General features: G+C 41.4%; 1 protein-coding gene across 2 annotated transcripts in view; it reads right to left on the bottom strand.

Annotated features, from left to right (window-relative positions):
* MAP2K5 (mitogen-activated protein kinase kinase 5) overlaps positions 1-18,932 on the bottom strand; it is a 271,359-nt gene that overhangs the window by 96,197 nt on the left and 156,230 nt on the right. For both annotated transcript variants that reach the window (XM_024997213.2, NM_001206770.1), the window contains exon 16: positions 12,745-12,816. In XM_024997213.2, coding sequence (XP_024852981.1) covers positions 12,745-12,816 — 72 coding nt within the window. The remainder of the gene's footprint in view (positions 1-12,744; positions 12,817-18,932) is intronic.

Here is an 18,932-nt window from a genome sequence, read left to right as displayed (position 1 = left end):
TTTAATCCTTATACAGTCCCTAGAGACCTCGCTTGGGTAGGGGTGTCCTCCACCTCTGAACTGCTCAGTGGAGTCAGGTAGCTATGGGAACCCTGAGTAAACATCAGTGCTGGGGTACGGTCTATGAAACCCAATCTAAGCCACACTTGTATTTCTAGGCATTTCAAAGAGTCACAATCAGGAGATATGCTCACACTTGTGGCCTCTCTGTGTGTTGCTGCTCCTTGAGAAAGGGAGAGAGGAGGCATGGAGGGGAGAGAGAGATATGGAGTGGCTGTCCCCACACCAAGATTCCATGCATGCAAGTGAAGGCATCCTGAATTTTCCATTCTTAAGCACCTCCGGACTGCACCCTCATGAGAGGATGCTACATGGAATGCTGAGCCCTACTAGGATTCCCGACTCACAGAATCCTGAGAAAAAATGAATGACTGTTATTTTAAGCTACTAATGTTGGGTAGTTTATTCAGAGTAATAGATAACTGAAATGCTACCCTTGACATTGATGTCAGCTCTCCTGCTCATTTGCCCAGTCCTGCGCACTTTGCTTTTTACAAAGAATTTTATTTATCTATCCATCTTCGGCCCTGCTAGGCCTTTGCTGCTGCACACGCTTTTCTGCAGTTGAGGCAAGCGGAGGCTACTCTCTAGTTGCGGTGGCTTCTCTTGCTGCAGAGCACGGGCTCTAGGGTACTTGGCCTTCAATAGCTGAGGCTCACAAACTAAATAGTTGTGGCTCACAGGCCTAATTGCTCTGTTGCATATGGGATTCTCCCAGTTCAGGGATCGAACCCATGTCTCCTGCACTGGCAGGCAGATTCCTACCACTGAGCCACCAGGGACGCCCCCTCTGCGTTTTTCCATTGCACTTTTACTGATCTTTTCCCCTCCGAGTCAAGGAGCTCCTAAGAACAAAGTTTTTCTATCCCTACTGCTAACACAGGGCAGTACTACATAAATGTTTACTGATTAGATGGAACTTTTACCTATCCACTTCTACTTTATTTCAGCAGACATACTGGAGATTAGGTTAATTTTTGTGTTTCTTTAAGAAAAATAAACTAGGTCTTGGTTTCTGAAAAAAACGTTTTTTAATACATTGTTTTTTTAATACATTTCAAAATACAATAAAGCTGAACCAACCATAGGGATAGTGTAGGTAGCAATCCTGTGAAAAGCAGTGATGAGTTGAGTCACAATAAACCAGTCTTTCCCTTTATCTAATTTCCTGCTCATTTACATTTACCATTTCTCACTCTTTTCTTCAGAACTACTGATCTACTTTTCTACAGCTTAGGGGAAGAAGCAGACTTTCACCCAGGGTCAGGATATTTAACTGCTGCTGCCTGGTCCAATCATCTAGCCTTTCTGGAAAAGTCCTTTAATTTCTCTAGATCTCAGTTTCCTTATTTGCCATGTAGGAACTTTGACGTTTACGGATCAAAGTTGGTGGAATGATCTTGGATACCTTAAATTGCTGATTTTTTGGTCACTTCCCACCACGGTGGGAAGAAGCTTAAATGAGACAATGAATATGAAATGGCTTTGTTAAGTGTTACATATACATAAAGTGTTGATATCCTTCCAGAATGACACTGAGCAAGAAGATGTCAACAGTGAGCAATAGAGGAAAGTGCACTTCCCTTCACATCAGAGGGCCCAGCTGCAGGGCTTCTTCTGCACAGTCGTAGCTTTTGCTGTACCTGCAGGCCCAGTCCCTCCCTGGGATCCAGAGAGGATCCGAGCTTCCTCACTGATAAGAGGAGGGATCTGACTTAATAAGTTCTAATGTCTCTCTTCTAAATAGTTAAAAGACACTTTGGTCTCTAATACAAGGATAAGGTGTGTAAAAGTTGTCTAAATAAATGCTAAAAAAGTTATTATTACTCAGGTCAGAATCAAAGCATGTAAAGCAGACTGGAGGATCTTTGAGAGGATTTTTAAGTTGATTCCGGATCACTGGATTTGAGTATTGATAGGACTCTATGATGGAGAAGGCAATGGCAACCCACTCCAGTACTCTTGCATGGAAAATCCCATGGACGGAGGAGCCTGGTAGGCTGTAGTCCATGGGGTCACGAAGAGTCAGACACTTGTCACACACAAAAATTTGCTAAGTGACTAAATGAATAAATGACTGCAGTTTGTCTAATTTTATACTTGGCTCTTCTACAAAATACCTCTTAAAAAAAAAAACCCAAACCTGAGACAAGTCTTCACTCACTACTTAAATGCTTCTAGGGATGGGTCATTTTAATTCTAAAGGGATGGCAGCACACTGTTGAACAGCAAGGGTGCAGGGATCTATTCATTAGAAATTTTTTTTTGATGTGGACTATTTTTAAAGTCTTTACTGAATGTATTACAATATTGCTTCTGTTTTTTGTTTGTTTGTTTTGGTTTGGTTTTCTGACTACAAGGTATGTGGGGTCTCAGCTTGTGGGGGTTCAAAATGTGGGATCGTAATCATACCCCCTGCACTGGAAGGTGAAGTCTTAGCCCATGGACCACCAGGGAAGCCCCAGAGAATTCTTCTTTATACTAAATAGAAAACCGTGGACTTCTTATTTTGTGTTAGCTTCAGAACGGAGAAGGCGATGGCACCCCACTCCACTGCTCTTGCCTGGAGAATCCCATGGATGGAGGAGCCTGGTGGGCTGTAGTCCATGGGGTCGCGAAGAGTCGGACACGACTGAGCGACTTCACTTTCACTTCTCCCTTTCATGCATTGGAGAAGGAAATGGCAACCCACTCCAGTGTTGTTGCCTGGAGAATCCCAGGGACGGGGGAGCCTGGTGGGCTGCCGTCTATGGGGTCGCACAGAGTTGGACACAACTGAAGTGACTTAGCAGCAGCAGCAGCTTCAGAAAGTCCGGCCTGCCTGTCATAAAGTAGCAGACTGCCCATCCTCTACTGACAATTCTTCAAACGTTGGAGTACGAGTTTTTAAACAACTGCTTTGTCCTCTCTTTATTTCTTTATTTTTTGTATCAAGACTTGATTCAAATGTTTTAAAAGTCTAAATTGTGTGTGCTTGTGTTTATACACGATTTGGACAAGTGCTGTTGAAAAAACTTTAAAAACTGTCTGAAATCCATCAAAATAACAAAATGCTTAGCTGGGATTGCTAGCACCTGTTCCATCTTGTTCTGTCAATCTCATGGTTGTTCATGATAGCTCTGAGCACAAAGCAAGCTCAACAATGCCTCATTCAGTGGGAAACACTTCACTTTGTCTGCCAGTTTCCCAGCACTACCATCACTGACAACCTTGGAAAATGCGCATTTAGGCATGGTAATCTGAGACAGCTGGATCCCTTCACAGACCCGGCAGAGGACTGAACCAGTCAATCCATCATCTGCCAAAGGTCATTTTAACAGCTTCTTTTTGCAATAAGTTACATAAAATTTCAGACAAAAAAATGACAATAGAAAAAAATAAAGTTAAGACAATTACAAAAAGGGGCATGCAGGCAGGGGCATGAGTGACAGAAACTGTTACATGCTCTTTTCCTCAGTATTCTTCAATGGAAGGGAAAGAGGCCCACGACGAGAATTTCAGAGCCACACTTCTACCCACTTTCTTATACAATCTCCCACTGAAATGTCCTTTGTCCTAGGACCCTTCAGCTTTAACCCTTCTGCTTTCTGATGGTTTTCAGCAGAAACTTCGATCAACGGGTAAGATATTTCACTAGATGGAGCAGCAGACAACACATTATAGTAAGAGTCAATGTCCACTCAGGTTCTTGACAGTGATTATGAAAAGGAAGAGGAGGAAAAACTGGTTATCTGTGGAACACACCAAAGGCTAAGCTGTCATGGTTGAGAGAAGCTGACAGCAGCTGCTCAGAGGGTATCCAGAGCCGTCCGTCACCCCCCAGACCAGGCTCGCGGGCACCACGGGCTAGGGGAGCAAACAAAGCTGCAGCCATGGACTGACCAGACGAAGTTACATTTCTGTTTGTTTTGTTTGTTTGTTTCAAAAGCTGGGAAGAGGTAGGTTCTTCAGTATATTTAGAGGCAGGGGCTGAGTCTAGATAATGCTCCGTAATTCTTTTCACTTGGTAAAACATTCACTGCCTAGATGTTATTTCAAAAAGGAGCTTACTTCTCAAAGTGCCTTCTTAAAATATATATATATGTTTATTACTATTGTTTATCACCTGTCTCCTAACTACATTGTAGGTTCAACAAGGAAAGGGAACATGCCTGTTTTATTTACCAATGTGTCCCCAGCACCCAGTAAAGTATTTGGCACATAAGAAGTGTTCAATAAAATTTATTAATGTTATATTAACATATATATGTAAATTAATGAATGTTAGGCAACCCACTCCAGTGTTGTTGCCTGGAGAATCCCAGGGACGTGGGAGCCAGGTGGGCTGCTGTCTATAGGGCTGCACAGAGTCGGACATGAATGAAGCAACTTAGCAGCAGCAGCAGCAGCAGGGTTTATCTGGAGAAGGCAATGGCACCCCACTCCAGTACTCTTGCCTGGAAAATCCCATGAACGGAGGAGCCTGGTAGGCTGCAGTCCATGGGGTCGCTAAGAGTCGGATACAACTGAGCGTCTTCACTTTTACTTTTCACTTTCCTGCATTGGAGAAGGAAATGGCAACCCACTCCAGTGTTGTTGCCTGGAGAATCCCAGGGACGGGGGAGCCTGGTGGGCTGCCGTCTATGGGGTCGCACAGAGTCGGACACGACTGAAGCGACTTAGCAGAGAGCAGTAGCAGAAATTCTGACTGAAACTGCACTTTACGGGTAGAGCCTGTAGGCTTAGGTAATGCCATTTAGCTGGACTGTTCCATAGGAAACTCCCAGTGCCTGGATCTTTAAGACCTCTTGGTCATATTTTCCTCAAGAAGGTCTCTTCCAATATTCTACCTGAAAGGTAATTTTGGCTGCCAGCGTCCCAGAAACAGGGTGTGGTAGGACGGCTGGGAGTCTCCACATTCAGAAGCTAAACTTTCATTTAATGCCTCTGCATCAGGAATGAGACTCAGCCTCCTACAGTGCCAGGTATCACTCAGTTTATTCTCAGAGAAATTCCTCTACTTACTCCTCTCCTGACATACAAACTCCTCTTGTGTAGGGCTTCGGAGGGTGACTGAGTTAAGGAAAGAATCACTGAGTCAGACAGTGTAACTATTAGTCAAAACAGCTTAACTGTTTCTCAGACAGACTAACACAATTCTCTTCTCTGGCCTCACTTCCACTCTGAGTTTCAGATACCTGTGCCACCAATTCCTGAGCGTCCTCGGTGGCTTAAAGTAAATCAGGTGCTTCCTTTTTCTTTCCTGCTGGCTTCAGATTACAGTACTCTCAGTCCCCTTAAGCTGTTTACTGTTGGCCATCTGCTTTCCCACACCCAAAATCTGGTTGCTGTTGTCTCCTTTCCCTTTCTGCATGGTAATAAAGCTTTAAAAAATCTCTTTGTGACCGTTTTCAGTGGAGTTTGAGGTGAGAGTGGAAGATAATGAGTGCGCTTCAATGCCAGGCTCCTCTGTCCATGGAATTCTCCAGGCAAGAATACTGGAGTGGGTAGCCATTCTCTTCTCCAGGGGATCTTCCCGACCCAGGGATCGAACCTGGGTCTCCCACATTTCAGGCAGATTCTTTACCATCTGAGCCACCAGGAAAGCCCTTAACCCTAATTTGTAGGCTTTTTGAACCCATATGTGAACATTTCAAAAGGTAATTCCTCTTAAAGAGAAGAGATAATGGCTTAATTTTCTCATTGTGACCTCTTCACAAGCTCTGAAATGGAGCCTCCATCTAAAGGCCCCAAGAGATTAAATGATTTACCCTACGATCTATAGTTTATACTGGCTGAAGTAGAATTTGAATCTAGGTCTGAGTCAAAACTCGTCTTCATATTCAAAACACTTGTGATCCGTTCAGCAAATGTTTGTGAGTGCTTACGTTAAAGACTTCATCAAACTTTTACTCTGATCTTAATTTTCAGAAACTACTTTAAAATCATTACGAAAGTAAGAAAAAATTGAGCCCCAAAGATTTCCTGAGTAACCACTAGGGCAGTGAAATTGTGCTAGAGAGGGCAGGAGATTACGAGAGAATCAGATTTAAATTCTGTCATAAGGATCTATGACATAGCAATAAATTAATATACTACAAAGTGAAAAATGCTCGTGCCACAAGGAAGATGTAGATGAAGGTCAGGAGAAGAAATTACTTTTAGCTGGAGAGATGAGTTGGTGTCATAAAGGATGGGTATTTAAATTGTATCTTGGGGAGAAGAAGAAAATGATACTCCACACAGAGTGAATGGCATAGTGCTCCTTGAATATTTTTAACATGGTTAAAGTGGTTTTGAAGCTCACAAGAAAAACTCTAACTCTGTCAGAACAATACAACCCATCAAATCTTCAGAAGACAGTGCTACTTTGATGATAATGACCTTGTGTGACTCTCTGAATGTGCTCTTCACCTATCTAGAGATATTTTTCTAAGCCACGGACCTTGCTTTCATCATTTAACACATCATTCAGACCACTTCAGTAAAACAGTGATCATGCTGAAGAGGGGTCTCAGAGGACGGGATGACACTCCAATTAACCAAGCACACTGAGCCAGACTGTTCTGTGCTTTGGACTCAAGAGACTGCTGGAGAGAGGAGGTGAACAAAGGCAGAAAGAGCGAGGAGGACCCAAGTGAAAAGAGCAAAATGCAGGTGCTAAAGATGGGGCTTTCAGTCTGACTCCTAGAGAAAAGCCTGTCAGATTATTCACCACCGACCTTAGTAAGTTTATAATAGCCGGCCAAAGAGAATCACAAACCAAAATATGTACTTGGATAGCACACTCAGAGTAAGAACCCTGACGACTGACCTGGTGCCTTTTTTAGATGTGTGTGCTTCGTTCTGGGCGCTAAAAATGCGAGGATAGAGGAGGGCATGTGCTGACTCATTTTTTGACCCAATTAGGACCAGCTGAAAAGTCCAGCTTTTCCAAATATGACTGCTTACTTCCCTCCTACAGATCTGCGTTGTGATTCGGGTGACACAAGGGTATGAATGGTGGGAGGGGGTTCAGGATGGGGAACACATATACACCCATGGCTGATTCAAGTCAGCGTATAGCAAAAACCATCACAGTATTGTAAAGTAATTAGCCTCCGATTAAAATAAATAAATTAAGAAAAGAGTACGAATGGGGTAACTAATTAGTGAGAAAGAACCGTGGGACTCTCAAGCCGTTGGTTCCGTGGGAGAAGAGAGAAGCACTGAAACGAAGAAACCCTGCCCTAAAGCGTTTTAGGTGCTCCCTGCCCCTAGGAATGAAGACCATCAGTTTTTACTGTGGACACACTCTTTTTCATTCTAAAGTGTAGCCCTGAAGTCTTTAAAGAGCAGCAAGAAGGGTGAACAGTCCTAAAAATCACCTGGTCAACTGAATCGGTGGGATCTCTCTACGAGAGTCAAACAAGTATTTTAGAGCAGGATCAATCTTCCCAGCTTGTCCTTGTTTAGACACTTTGTACGCCTGTTAGTGGTCTCACTTCTTTTTTTTTTTCATTTTCATGCTGATTGTTGTCATAAAGGCTCAAGGAAGAAGAGCAGTTAATTCCATGTGGGTTCTTTTCCCCATTATAAACCCCTTACATGGCAATGACCTTTATTTTGTTCTATAATTCACATGAGGAGAACTACAACACATCTTAAGGTCTGAGTTGAAAATCAGAAACAAAAACACAGAAAGGGGCTGAAATCTTCATATCTTAGTAAAACCACCATGCTCTAGTTAAGCTGAATCATCTCATTTTTTCCCTTCTTAAGGATAACTTCCATCCCTTATCTTATTTCAGCCAACTCCAAATGCTATATATAGGTAACAAAATCATGGAGAAGACCCATTTTATCTCACAGAAAGAGGGAGACTGAACTGACAGAGGATGGGGGCAGTGTTGCTGCTGGATTAAAGACAGTCTGATATTAAAGATTCTGTGCTTAAGGCACAGATGTACCTGTGACTTTTTAAATGGCACATTTTAGCGGCATGTAGCATCATCTTTTATGGAAGAGTGTGGCGAGAGGCCTTGTTATGACTCCCCATGGGGACTGTGACAGCACATTAACAAGAGGAGGGAAGTATGAAGAAGGCAGGCAAGGGTGAACCTGTATTTTAGGAGTTTAAAGCAGTGAAGGCAGCCTTTTGACTCCTGAGTCACCAAAACCCTCAGGGATCTTATGGAATTTACGGGAGGGTGCTAGGTAGAAGTAGAAGGGAAAGAAAACTCTAGATCCCATTTTGTCTCTATTTGATTCTTGTGTAACTTCAGGAAAATTCCTTTGCTCAGTTTCCCACATTCTTATCCCATTGCCTCTTTTTAAACTTTTGTTTGTTTATTTTTGGCTGTGCTGGGTCTTTTGCTTTGCATGGGCGTTCTCTAGTTGTGGTGAGCAGGGGCCACTCTTCGTGGCTTCTCACTGTGGTGGCTTCTCTTGCTGCGGAGCACAGGCTCCAGGCGCACAGGCTTCAGAAGTCCCAGCACGGGGCTCCGTGGCTGTGGCGTCCGGGCTCTAGGATGCACGGGCTCAGTAGCTGTGGCACATGGGCTTAGCTGCTCTGTGGTGTGTGGAATCTTTCCAAACCCAGGGATCGAACCCATGTCTCCTGCACTGGCAGGTGGATTCTTATCCACTGCACTGCCAGGGGAGTCCTCCCCCGTGTTTCTTTACCACCCGGTACTCTAGGGGAATAAACTGATTGACTCAAAACATTTTGAGGAAGGTATCCACACAAGTAGGTAGATCCTGCATACTTGGACATCTGCTCTCTCCTGAAAGGTTTACAAAGATCCCACCTTAGAGGGTGCTGGGGGATGGGGAAGCGCTCCTCCATCTCTTCCTTCTTTCTCCAAGGGGCAACTCCCTTTAAGACAACCAAGCTCAACTGTCAGCTCCTTTGAGAAACCTGTCTTGCTCTCCCCGCCTGAACCTTTGTGGCTCAGAGTACTTCATTTTCACTAATGACTGTCACACTGCTCTGGGCTTTAAGTGTCTGTCTTCTCTATCACAGGCAAGCCTTCCTCATCTTAGTGTGCTCCACTCTTCAAGGTTCACTACATGATAAGTGCTTAAACAATAATTATTGAATGAATGAAAGTGTCTCCTCTCTACAGTGTGTTTCTAGGAAGGGAACCTTGTTTTTAAAGGTGAGGATAAACAGTAGAGAAGCAATTACTCTTTGAAGATGTTAACTGTGTTTCAGGACACAATTTTCTACTCTGAATTTTAAAATGCTATTGAGATTCATACTTCTCTCCATTTACAGTGATTCTGAACAGGATTTACCACATCTATTCCTAGCACACCATGATGAAAACAAAGAAATTGGTCCTTAAGCGCCTTTGTTGGGCTGACTTCCCAATCCCTTCAGGTAATATTCTTATCACATCTGCTCCTTAGAAAAAAAGAACCTTGGGGTTCTCTTCCTTACTGACTCACACACAGTTTCTCATCTATGGACTCAAAGCCTCCGACTCCTACTTTACATCACATATTTTTGTACCCAAATGAATCTGGTATAAAACACATTGTTGTTTGGTCGGTAACTCATGGCCCAGCTGTTTTGTGACCCCATGGACTGTAGCCTGCCAGATTCCTCTGTCCATGGGATTCCCAGGCAAGAATACTGGAGTGGGTGGTCATTTCCTTCTCCTGGGGATCTTCCCAACCCAGGGATTGAACCTGCACCTTCTGCATTGGTAGGTGGATTCTTTATCACTGAGCCACCAGGGAAACCCATAAGGCACATGCCAGGGCCTTACTCTTCTCTCTAAAAACTTAATTCACCACCTGTGTTCGGTCATTTGTTCTCACTTGCGTGTCTGCTGGGTCATAAGCTCCCAGAATACAGAGACTGTGATCACATAGTTCCTTTCAAAAGCATTTAGTTAAGTATCCCACACACAGAGGTGCTCAACAACTCTTCATGATAATCATAATCACACTGCACTTTACATCCTCTAAGGTCATCTCTTCCTCCTTCTAACATCTGGCTCCTCAGGATCTATTTTAAAACACAGGGAGCAGTAAAACACTGACCTCTTTTCAGCCCTCACTCTTGACCAGTGGTACTTTTCTACTCCCCACTTTATTGCATGAGCCAAGGGACTCCTCCAGGCCTCCAAGTGTCTCACACTCACTGCTGACACTTTTTCACACAGTTCCTTACACCTTAATCTTATAAATTCAACGAGTCTGTTTTCTTCAGTCTTCTAGAGACTATTTAATAGTTTACCTCCAGGATAAATGAACATGATCAACAAAATCCCAAATACATCAATGGCAATCTCCCTTCCTATACAACAGTCTCTTTTTATTAATCTTTGTATCCTGAGCACTCAGCAAAATGCTGGCAGACATATATTTCAATATGTAACATAAATATGTTATATTTATTAAGTATCTATCTACCTACCTATCTTAACTAGTCTCCCTGTTTCCATGATTGTCCTTCTATATTCTGTGCTCCATAGAGCACCCAGCTATCCTGTGAAAACATATTTCAGATAATTTACTCTCAGAGTAACATCTAAAATTCTGACCATGGCTAACAAGGCTGCATATGATGTGGCCCCTGGCTACCACTCTGAATGTGTTTTTTCCCATTTTTTCCTTGCTAACTCCACTCAAGTAACCCAGGTCTCTTGTATTATTTGCTGTTGCCTGATGGCCCGCTCTTTTCACACCATTCAAGTCTCAGCTCAAAGGCTGTTTTATCGGAAAGGAGGACTCCACTTCATTTTTCCCCATAGGACTTACCACAACCTGAAAAATTATATACTCAGTTATCCTTCTGTTTATATACTCAGTATTATATACTTTAATATACACTTTATATATATATTTTTTATATGTATTTATATATATAAAAGTATTTATATATATATATAAAAGTATTTATATATATATATAAAAGTATTATATACTTATATATATATATAAATTATATACTCAGTATCCTTCCCAAACACTCCACCCCCCTCACCAAATGCAACTTCACAAGAATCAAGGATGGAGTGTCCTTCATTACTATATCCCCATTACCTATCTACTCGACATAGCAGGAGCTCAATACATGGAATGAAGAAATGAATATGAAAGGAAAGAATGGTGTGCTCTAAATCTTAAATCTGTTAGTTACCCTGTTTGGCAGTATTGCTATGCCTCTGCATGTTTTTAAGTCACACAATTCTAGAGTTGTTGCAGAAAGTTAAAGAAAGGCAAGAGCAGACTGCTTAGAGTCATAAAATGTTAGTTTGGAAAGGGGCTTAGAGATAATTATTTAGCAGAAGAAGAAACTGAGGCCCAAAGTTAAGCACAGGGGCTTGCACAGGGCTACCTAGAAAACCAGGTGCAAAGCTATAACTGCAACCCAGGTCTTCCATTCCGTCTAGGACTCTTATCTTTATACTGTGCAACCTCGCAAATGTTCCACACTATATCTGGTCTTTTATCAAGTATACTCAATGACAATGATTTAAAATATACAAAGGGTAATTATGTAACAGCTAGAGCTGAGCTCCACAAATCAAAGGTACTAGTTTCCCCGGAGACAGGCTAACTGGACACGCCCTTCAGGATTCTGTTGGGAGACTCAGTTCTGAGCATTTGTCCACCAGCACTGCCAATCTCTCAGCTGTTCATATATACTGTATTTCCTCTTAGAGCCCCTTTCATGAAGAAGCAGAAAAATATGGTTCAATAAACACTGAATACTTTTGCTTTCTTTCTATAGTGCAGGTGAATTGACTCTGAAGATATCTCCTTAGAAATTCAACTGCATTCATGCATTGCAAAAATCACAGAAAAAGCATTTGACCCAAAAAAAAAAAAAAAAAAGTGATGGAATTGTGACTGCAACTCTATCCATGATCTTATTTAAGGAGTTCTTTTTACTGTTTTAAAGAGTTCTCTTTTATCTGAATCAAAGCGTGTAAGATACATCACTTGAAACACTAGTGGATATCTAGGCTCTATACTGCTGTAATTCATGCTGAGGCAGGTCTCCATCTAATACAAATTCTACACATTTCCTTATAGATCAACAATCACTGTACAGAAACCCTAGCACAAAGTTCTAGTGGGGGCACATGTAGCATACTAAAATAAAGTCCATTCTAAATACAGCTGTAAAGAGATACATTAAAACTGTGCTACGTACATATACCTATCCTCCTTCAAATCATTTCATACTCTGTCCTGCAACACGTGATATGATTCTAACTGGAATAAGGTGGTGTTTTTCTTTCTATGCAAACATATAGAAATTATACATCCAAATGAGTAGGGCTGTACTCTTTAATAAGGTAATCACCTCTAGAAGTCATATATGCCTTCCAACAAGGCTGCTATCACACATACTTTTTCTGGAATTTCTAGGTTCTCCACATTTCATGTGCATAAGGATCACACTGGGAACATGTTAATAATGCTAATCCTTAGAGATGTGTATTTAACTGGTCTTTTGATGGGAGTCCGGGAACCTGTATTCTTAAGAAGCACTCCAGCTAAGTTTTACACAGGTGATCTGTGAGAAAAAGCACTTTAGAATAGTGATGTAAGGGTATCAAAGTAAGGACTACTGAGTTAACCTCTGTTTACATATACACATAACACACTGGAAGTTTAATTTTTTTTTTCAAATCTTCATTTCTCCTAATAGAATATATCGGTACAGATATACATAAGAGCATCTATTTGCAATTAACATACCTCCATGAAAGAGATTCCTAAGCTCCAGACATCAGAATGAATTCCATACTGCTCCCCTGAAATTCTTTCAGGCTGAAAGAAAACAGAAGGGAGCTTGTGAGTTGACGTAAGCTACTCCAGGAAACACATATGCTCAAGTGAGCTCAGCTAAGGCAGAGTCACCAATATCTGCACAGCACATTAGGAACAGAAAAACAATTTTATATGTATGTGGATTATACAGATAATCCATAGAAATTGTATAGGTAATACAGATATATTAGATATAATCTTATTGAATCCTCAAAAAGATCCTGTGAGGGAAACTTTGTTATCTTAAAGACAAAGAAAATGAAGGCTCACATTCGTGGGATATAAGGCAAAGTCCTAAACTAGTAAATGAGCTGAGACTTGAACTCAAACCAAATCCAGTGGCCTTAGCTGTCGAGTGACAAATTACAGGACATTATATAATATTATCATGTATTTGCATTTTGAGAGGTGGGTCTGAATCACTAGGAATTCTGCTATTTTAAAATTTTTATTTGTATTAATATTAAACTTGTAGGAAATTTTTAAGATTAAGACTAGTACAAAGAAAACCCGTATTTCCTTTGCCCAGATTCACCTACTGCTCAACATTTTATCCCATTTATCGGGCTTCTTTTTGATATAATCCAGGGAACAGTTTGAAAGGTCCTTTTGGGACTCGTGGTCCTCCATTCAAGATATGTAGAAAATACCTGTTCTAACAATTAGCTGCACACTCTCTAGTTCAACAGGACTAATTCCATACTGGCGTGGCTGCTGCCTAGTTTCTCTATCCCTCCAGGATTTCGCATTCAGTAAGGTACTTCACAGGAGTCTTCTGAACGAACACATGAACAAATGAGTAAGAGAAACTGAGGTCTCACTGAGATGGAATGGTTGCTTAAGGTTACAGAGCTAGTAACGGCAGGGCTAGGATCATGACCCATACCTCTTGGCCCCCAGTACCGTACACTATTCTTGGTACCATCCCTGGAATTCTTGGAAGTCACCATAGCCATCGTCCTTTAAAAGCCTGCATGAGCCACCCTTGGTAGTAACTGGAGTCAGGGTGAGTCTGGTCCACTGCAGATGGGAAGAAATGGGCATTCACCACTCACCAGCAGGGGATACATCAGGGGTATGGGAGATGTGGGCCAGATACTCTCAGGTGAGTTGGCTTAGTTGGGACCCGAACTTTGTAACCGACTTCCCACTCCCACCTACCAGGCTATCTCAGTATATTTACTGTCTTCTCCTGGGACCATTTTCCATAAAATTACATAAAGCCCTACCCTAAGATAGCAGGATGGATTGTCTTACTTCCCTTCCTTTATTTATTTAATTTGTAGAATACCTTTCCTACCAAGAATAATTCTTCCCAAGGGCCGAGAGTCATGTGACCATTTCTCCAAGCCACTAACAGACATGGTCATTCCAATCCCCTCATACTTTTTTTTTATGTTCTAATTCCTGCTACCATCACTTTTCAAGTTCCATGGTCATATCTGAATGAACTCATTATCCAATTCTAGCGAGATCCATTCATAATCGGAAGCATCCATATGGAATCAGCCAGCCAGTTACAGGAGTAACGCCATCATCATCACCATCGACGACGACGTCATTACTCTGTACACTTACTGAAGAATTTCCACATGCCAGGCATTGTTTTAAGTGCTTTTCATAAACACCCATACTAGACTGGTACTATTCATCATCCCCAATTAAAAAATAAGGCAAATGAGGCCAGAGAGGTTTAATTTGTACCTACTGGGAAAGGATAGTAATAGCTACCACTGAATGACCACCTAGTTTGTCCCAGACACTGGGCTAGATACTCTGTATCCTCTACACTTCATACAACCTGACAAGTATTATTGCCCTCATTTTACAGATGTAAAAACTGAGGTTTAGTAAGATTAAATGACTTGCCAAAATGTAGAGTTATGGATTAAATACTAAATGTATTATTTAAGTACACAGCCAGGATTCAAACCAGGTACATCTGACTGCAAAACCGAAGTTCTTTTCTGTCAAACGGCCCCTCTGAACTATAAGTCAGAAGAGCCACACACTAGTCTTGACCTGGTCAGTATTTCTCAAAATACAGCCTTGGACTCATCATCATAGAACTGCCTGAGGTGCTTATTACAAATGAACTTCCAGTATCAGAATCTCTGGAGGTGGCTCTGGGAGACCTTCATTTTAGAAAGTTATTTCTCTGGGTGAATCTTCAGTAAACTCGGCCCCAGTCACTAAACATGTCTCTGTTTCCTACAGATGGGACGATCTGCCTTTCTCATCTCTGCTTAGTGCACAGAAAGGGCCCTTCTAAGGCCACCCTTCAATGGCCACCCTTTTTAGATGAAAACTCCTTCCCATTCCTCAGGTTGAATTATGAATCCCTGCCTCTGTACATCTTTAAAACGCTCTTCATATTTTTCACATTAATTTATTGCACTGAGTTGTAACCATCCAGTTGATGGTCTGTTTCTAAGAGGCAAGGAGGGTTCTTATCTCACATCCAGTACCATGCCTGGCACATAGCAGGCAGCCGGTTCCACAGGTCTGCCCTCAAGAATTCGTACAGTAGTAGGGACTAGAAAAATGTGTCCAGGCTGCTGAAACTAACTTGGGTACAAGATGAGTCCCGATACATAGCAACCCACTCCAGTGTTCTTGCCTGGAGAATCCCAGGGACGGGGGAGCCTGGTGGGCTGCCGTCTCTGGGGTCGCACAGAGTCGGACATGACTGAAGCGACTTAGCAGCAGCAGCAGCAGCAATACATTCTGAATTTATGGAGCCAGGGCTTGATGGCCTAAGACTGCACAACTCAAATGTGTTCTCACACTTGAAGCCAAGATGGCCCACTCTGTCCTCTTCCTTCCAAAACAAAACAAAACAAAGCCAACAGCCAGGTACCACACTATTGAGAGATCTGTGATGAGTATTTTTCAGGTAAAAAGCAAAAGCTAGGTTACTTTCTGGCATGACATTTGTCACCAGTATGGAAAGCTTTTAAAGGAAAAATATGACTCTTGTCTGAAGCTCTTCTGCACTGAAGTTTAAGTGTAGAGGGAAAACTCTGGTCTGTTCTTATTGACAACACTAAGGAGTGGTGATGATTTGAAAGCAGAGGATCTAAAAGAGCATTGCTCCAAGATGGTGTGCACACTCCATCCCTCCACTTACTGCTGTGACTGGGCATTAACCTAGGACCCAGATTTAGTTAACTCATTCCAGAACTGTCTCTACTTATAACAAAAGACAGGCTTCCCTGGTGGCTCAGATAGTAAATAATCTGCCTGCAATGCAGGAGACCCAGATTCAGTCCCTGGGTTGGGACTATCCCCTGGAGAAGGGAATCTCTCATCCCAGTATCCTTGCCTGGAGAATTCCATGGACAGAGGAGCCCGGCGTGCTACAGTCCATGGGATCGCAAAGAGTCAGACACAACTGAGCGACTTACATTCTCTCATAACACAAGACCCTAGGGTTTACTTGTCAAAAGCAGGACGATATCTGGTACATCCCATCCCTTACTTCTTCCCATGAAGGAATTTCTGCTCAGGGTTAGGCTATTCAGAAAATTAACAAAGTATGCACAAAACTTTAGGTTAGTAGGTAATAACTGCAAGGAGATCAAACCAGTCAATCATAAAGGAAATCAATCCTCAATATTCATTGGAAGGACTGAGGCTGAAGCTGAAGCTCCAATACTTTTGCCACCTGATGCCAAAAGCTGACTCATTAGAAAAGACCCTGAAGTTGGGAAAGACTGAAGGCAGGAGGAGAAGGAAATAACAGAGGACGATGGGATGGCATCACGGACTTAATGGAAACAAATTTGAGCAAGCTCTAGGAGACGGTGAAGAACAGGGAAGCCTGGTGTCCGTAGTCCATGGGGTCGCAAAAAGTTGGACATGACTGAGAGACTGAAAAACAACAACAGTATGTTAAAAAAATGTGTATATATATATATATATATATATATATATATATATATCAATATCATAAACAATGGGTTTTTTTTTTTTTTTTAAGCTGGCAAGATCACTATGTGGATAGTAGAACATTCAGGTTAGACAGGGTTCTGCAGTCACACTGCTCTAACTCAATCTATCTTCCAGTTCACTAATTCTCTCTCATCTTCAACATGCTACCAAATAGTGAGTTTTTCATTTTTATCTAGTAGTTTTGTTTGAGACTTTCTCATATCAACTATGTCACTTTTAAAATTTGTGATCTAAAGTCTGTTGCAACCTTTTTCCTGCTGGTTCTTTGGTTTGCTCTGTTTCTTTGTGGGCCTGGTTTTCTTTGCTTTACAGTTTTTGTTTATGGAAAAAAAATTTCGCAGAGGTTTTCTGAGGCCTCAGGTTAATGGGTCTACTTCAAACAATATTCTCAACGTGAAGCTCCTTTTCTAACTCAGGTCACATATACAAACATCCGGGGTACAAATTTGTGCCAGAGTTAGTCTGTGGCCACAAGTTTCCCCCTTTTTCTTTTTCTTCCTGTTGCTCTTTTGTTCCCTGGGATGGGGAAGAGCAGCTTTGGATCTGGTTTGTTTGTTTGTTTGCTTTTGGTGGGGTAGGGGGCTCTTCAAGCTTCCAGCATAGTATGGGGAAGATCTCCTCTGAGACCCTCTGCCTTAAGGGAGCCCCCTTATCAATTCACAGCTGCAACACATACAAATATCCTCAGCAATACAGGAAAATATCCTCAGGAATAAGTAGCTTTGGTACTCTAACATTCTATTTTCCCCTCTGTTGTAGGTTTCCTTCTGAAAACCATCCTGGGAATCTCCAGTTGTCTTTTTAGCTCTTCAGTGTATTTGAGATGGTTTTTAAAAGTATTCTAATTCGCATTTTTCAGCAGAAGAGTTGGTCCACATACCCTAATGTGCTACCACCAGAAACTAGAAGCTGGTGTCCTAGTTAAATCTTGACCATCACTACTTGGCCAGCTCTGAGATTCTGGGCTAAAGTTACTTCACCGTTGGTTTCCTTACCTGTAAAATAAAGACAACATGTATACCTAATGGAGTTGTCTGAAGACTAAATCAATCCATGTAATGTGCTCAATTCAGTACATGCCACATGGGGATGCTTAATAAATGCTGGCCTCCTTCTAATCATCACCCCTATCACTACGATCACTGCATGAGCATGGCCAACCAAGCCGGATCATGGAATCTGAACAGGTTATAATCTGGGAAAAGATACTTTCCAAGAATAGGAAGAGTCCAGGTGGAAAAAACGTTCAGAAGATAGGAATAGTTATTTAGACTGACTTTCTGATCCCAAAGAACAAGTATTTGCATAAGATTTCTTAATTTCAAAACATCAGAAATTCACAGTAATAATGTCAATATTTTATATTTGATTTTAGAAAATTATAATAAATTACAATGACTCAATAGTGGGTTAAAGTTTCAGAGACTTCTATCTTTAAAACAAGAGTACAAGTTCTAGTGATTAGAATTTTCAAGAAATGATTTAATATAAACTCCCAAAACCTTCTGGACTCCATTTGTAATTCTTCTGGAAGAAATCCTGTTAAAATATAGCTGAAAATGTTTCTTGCTTTGGATTAAAATGTCCATTAAACCTAATTACCTACCTTCCCCTAAGATGTAATGTGTACTTGAACATGCCACTTCATTTTCTAGATCATCGAGGAGGGACCAGATGGCTTTTCAAGTCTCCTACAAGGACCACTGTTTAACATGCCCATAAATTGTTACTGTTTATTTGCTTGTTTGTTCTAATGACTTAATAATCTTAGAAAAGCTACCCTATCTTTGTCCTAATTACCATTTTCTTATACCTAACATTTCAGATTATAGGAGAATAAAGTGAGACTGTTCACACATGCAAGGCTATTTCTTTATTTTCTTTTCAATATTTGAGCAGTCTAGTGGGTTGTATCTGAGTCATCTGAGGGTCTTTTATACTTTATCACACAAGTAAGATACTTAATAAAAAAACTTAAATAGTCTGCTTATAATTAGTGAACAAATCACTTTTGGAATGCAGGTTTCATGAACTGATTCATTCATTTAGCACCATGTGAAGGACTGGATACAGAGAATAAACCAGAATAAACCCTGAATATACTAATCTAGATTTGGAAAGACACATAAATAATTTGGATAGAGTGAGAGGCACAGCAGTTA

Source organism: Bos taurus, chromosome 10, assembly GCF_002263795.3.
Source record: "Bos taurus isolate L1 Dominette 01449 registration number 42190680 breed Hereford chromosome 10, ARS-UCD2.0, whole genome shotgun sequence".
NCBI classification, from domain to species: domain Eukaryota; kingdom Metazoa; phylum Chordata; class Mammalia; order Artiodactyla; family Bovidae; genus Bos; species Bos taurus.
This window is presented reverse-complemented; position numbering and strand designations above follow the sequence as displayed.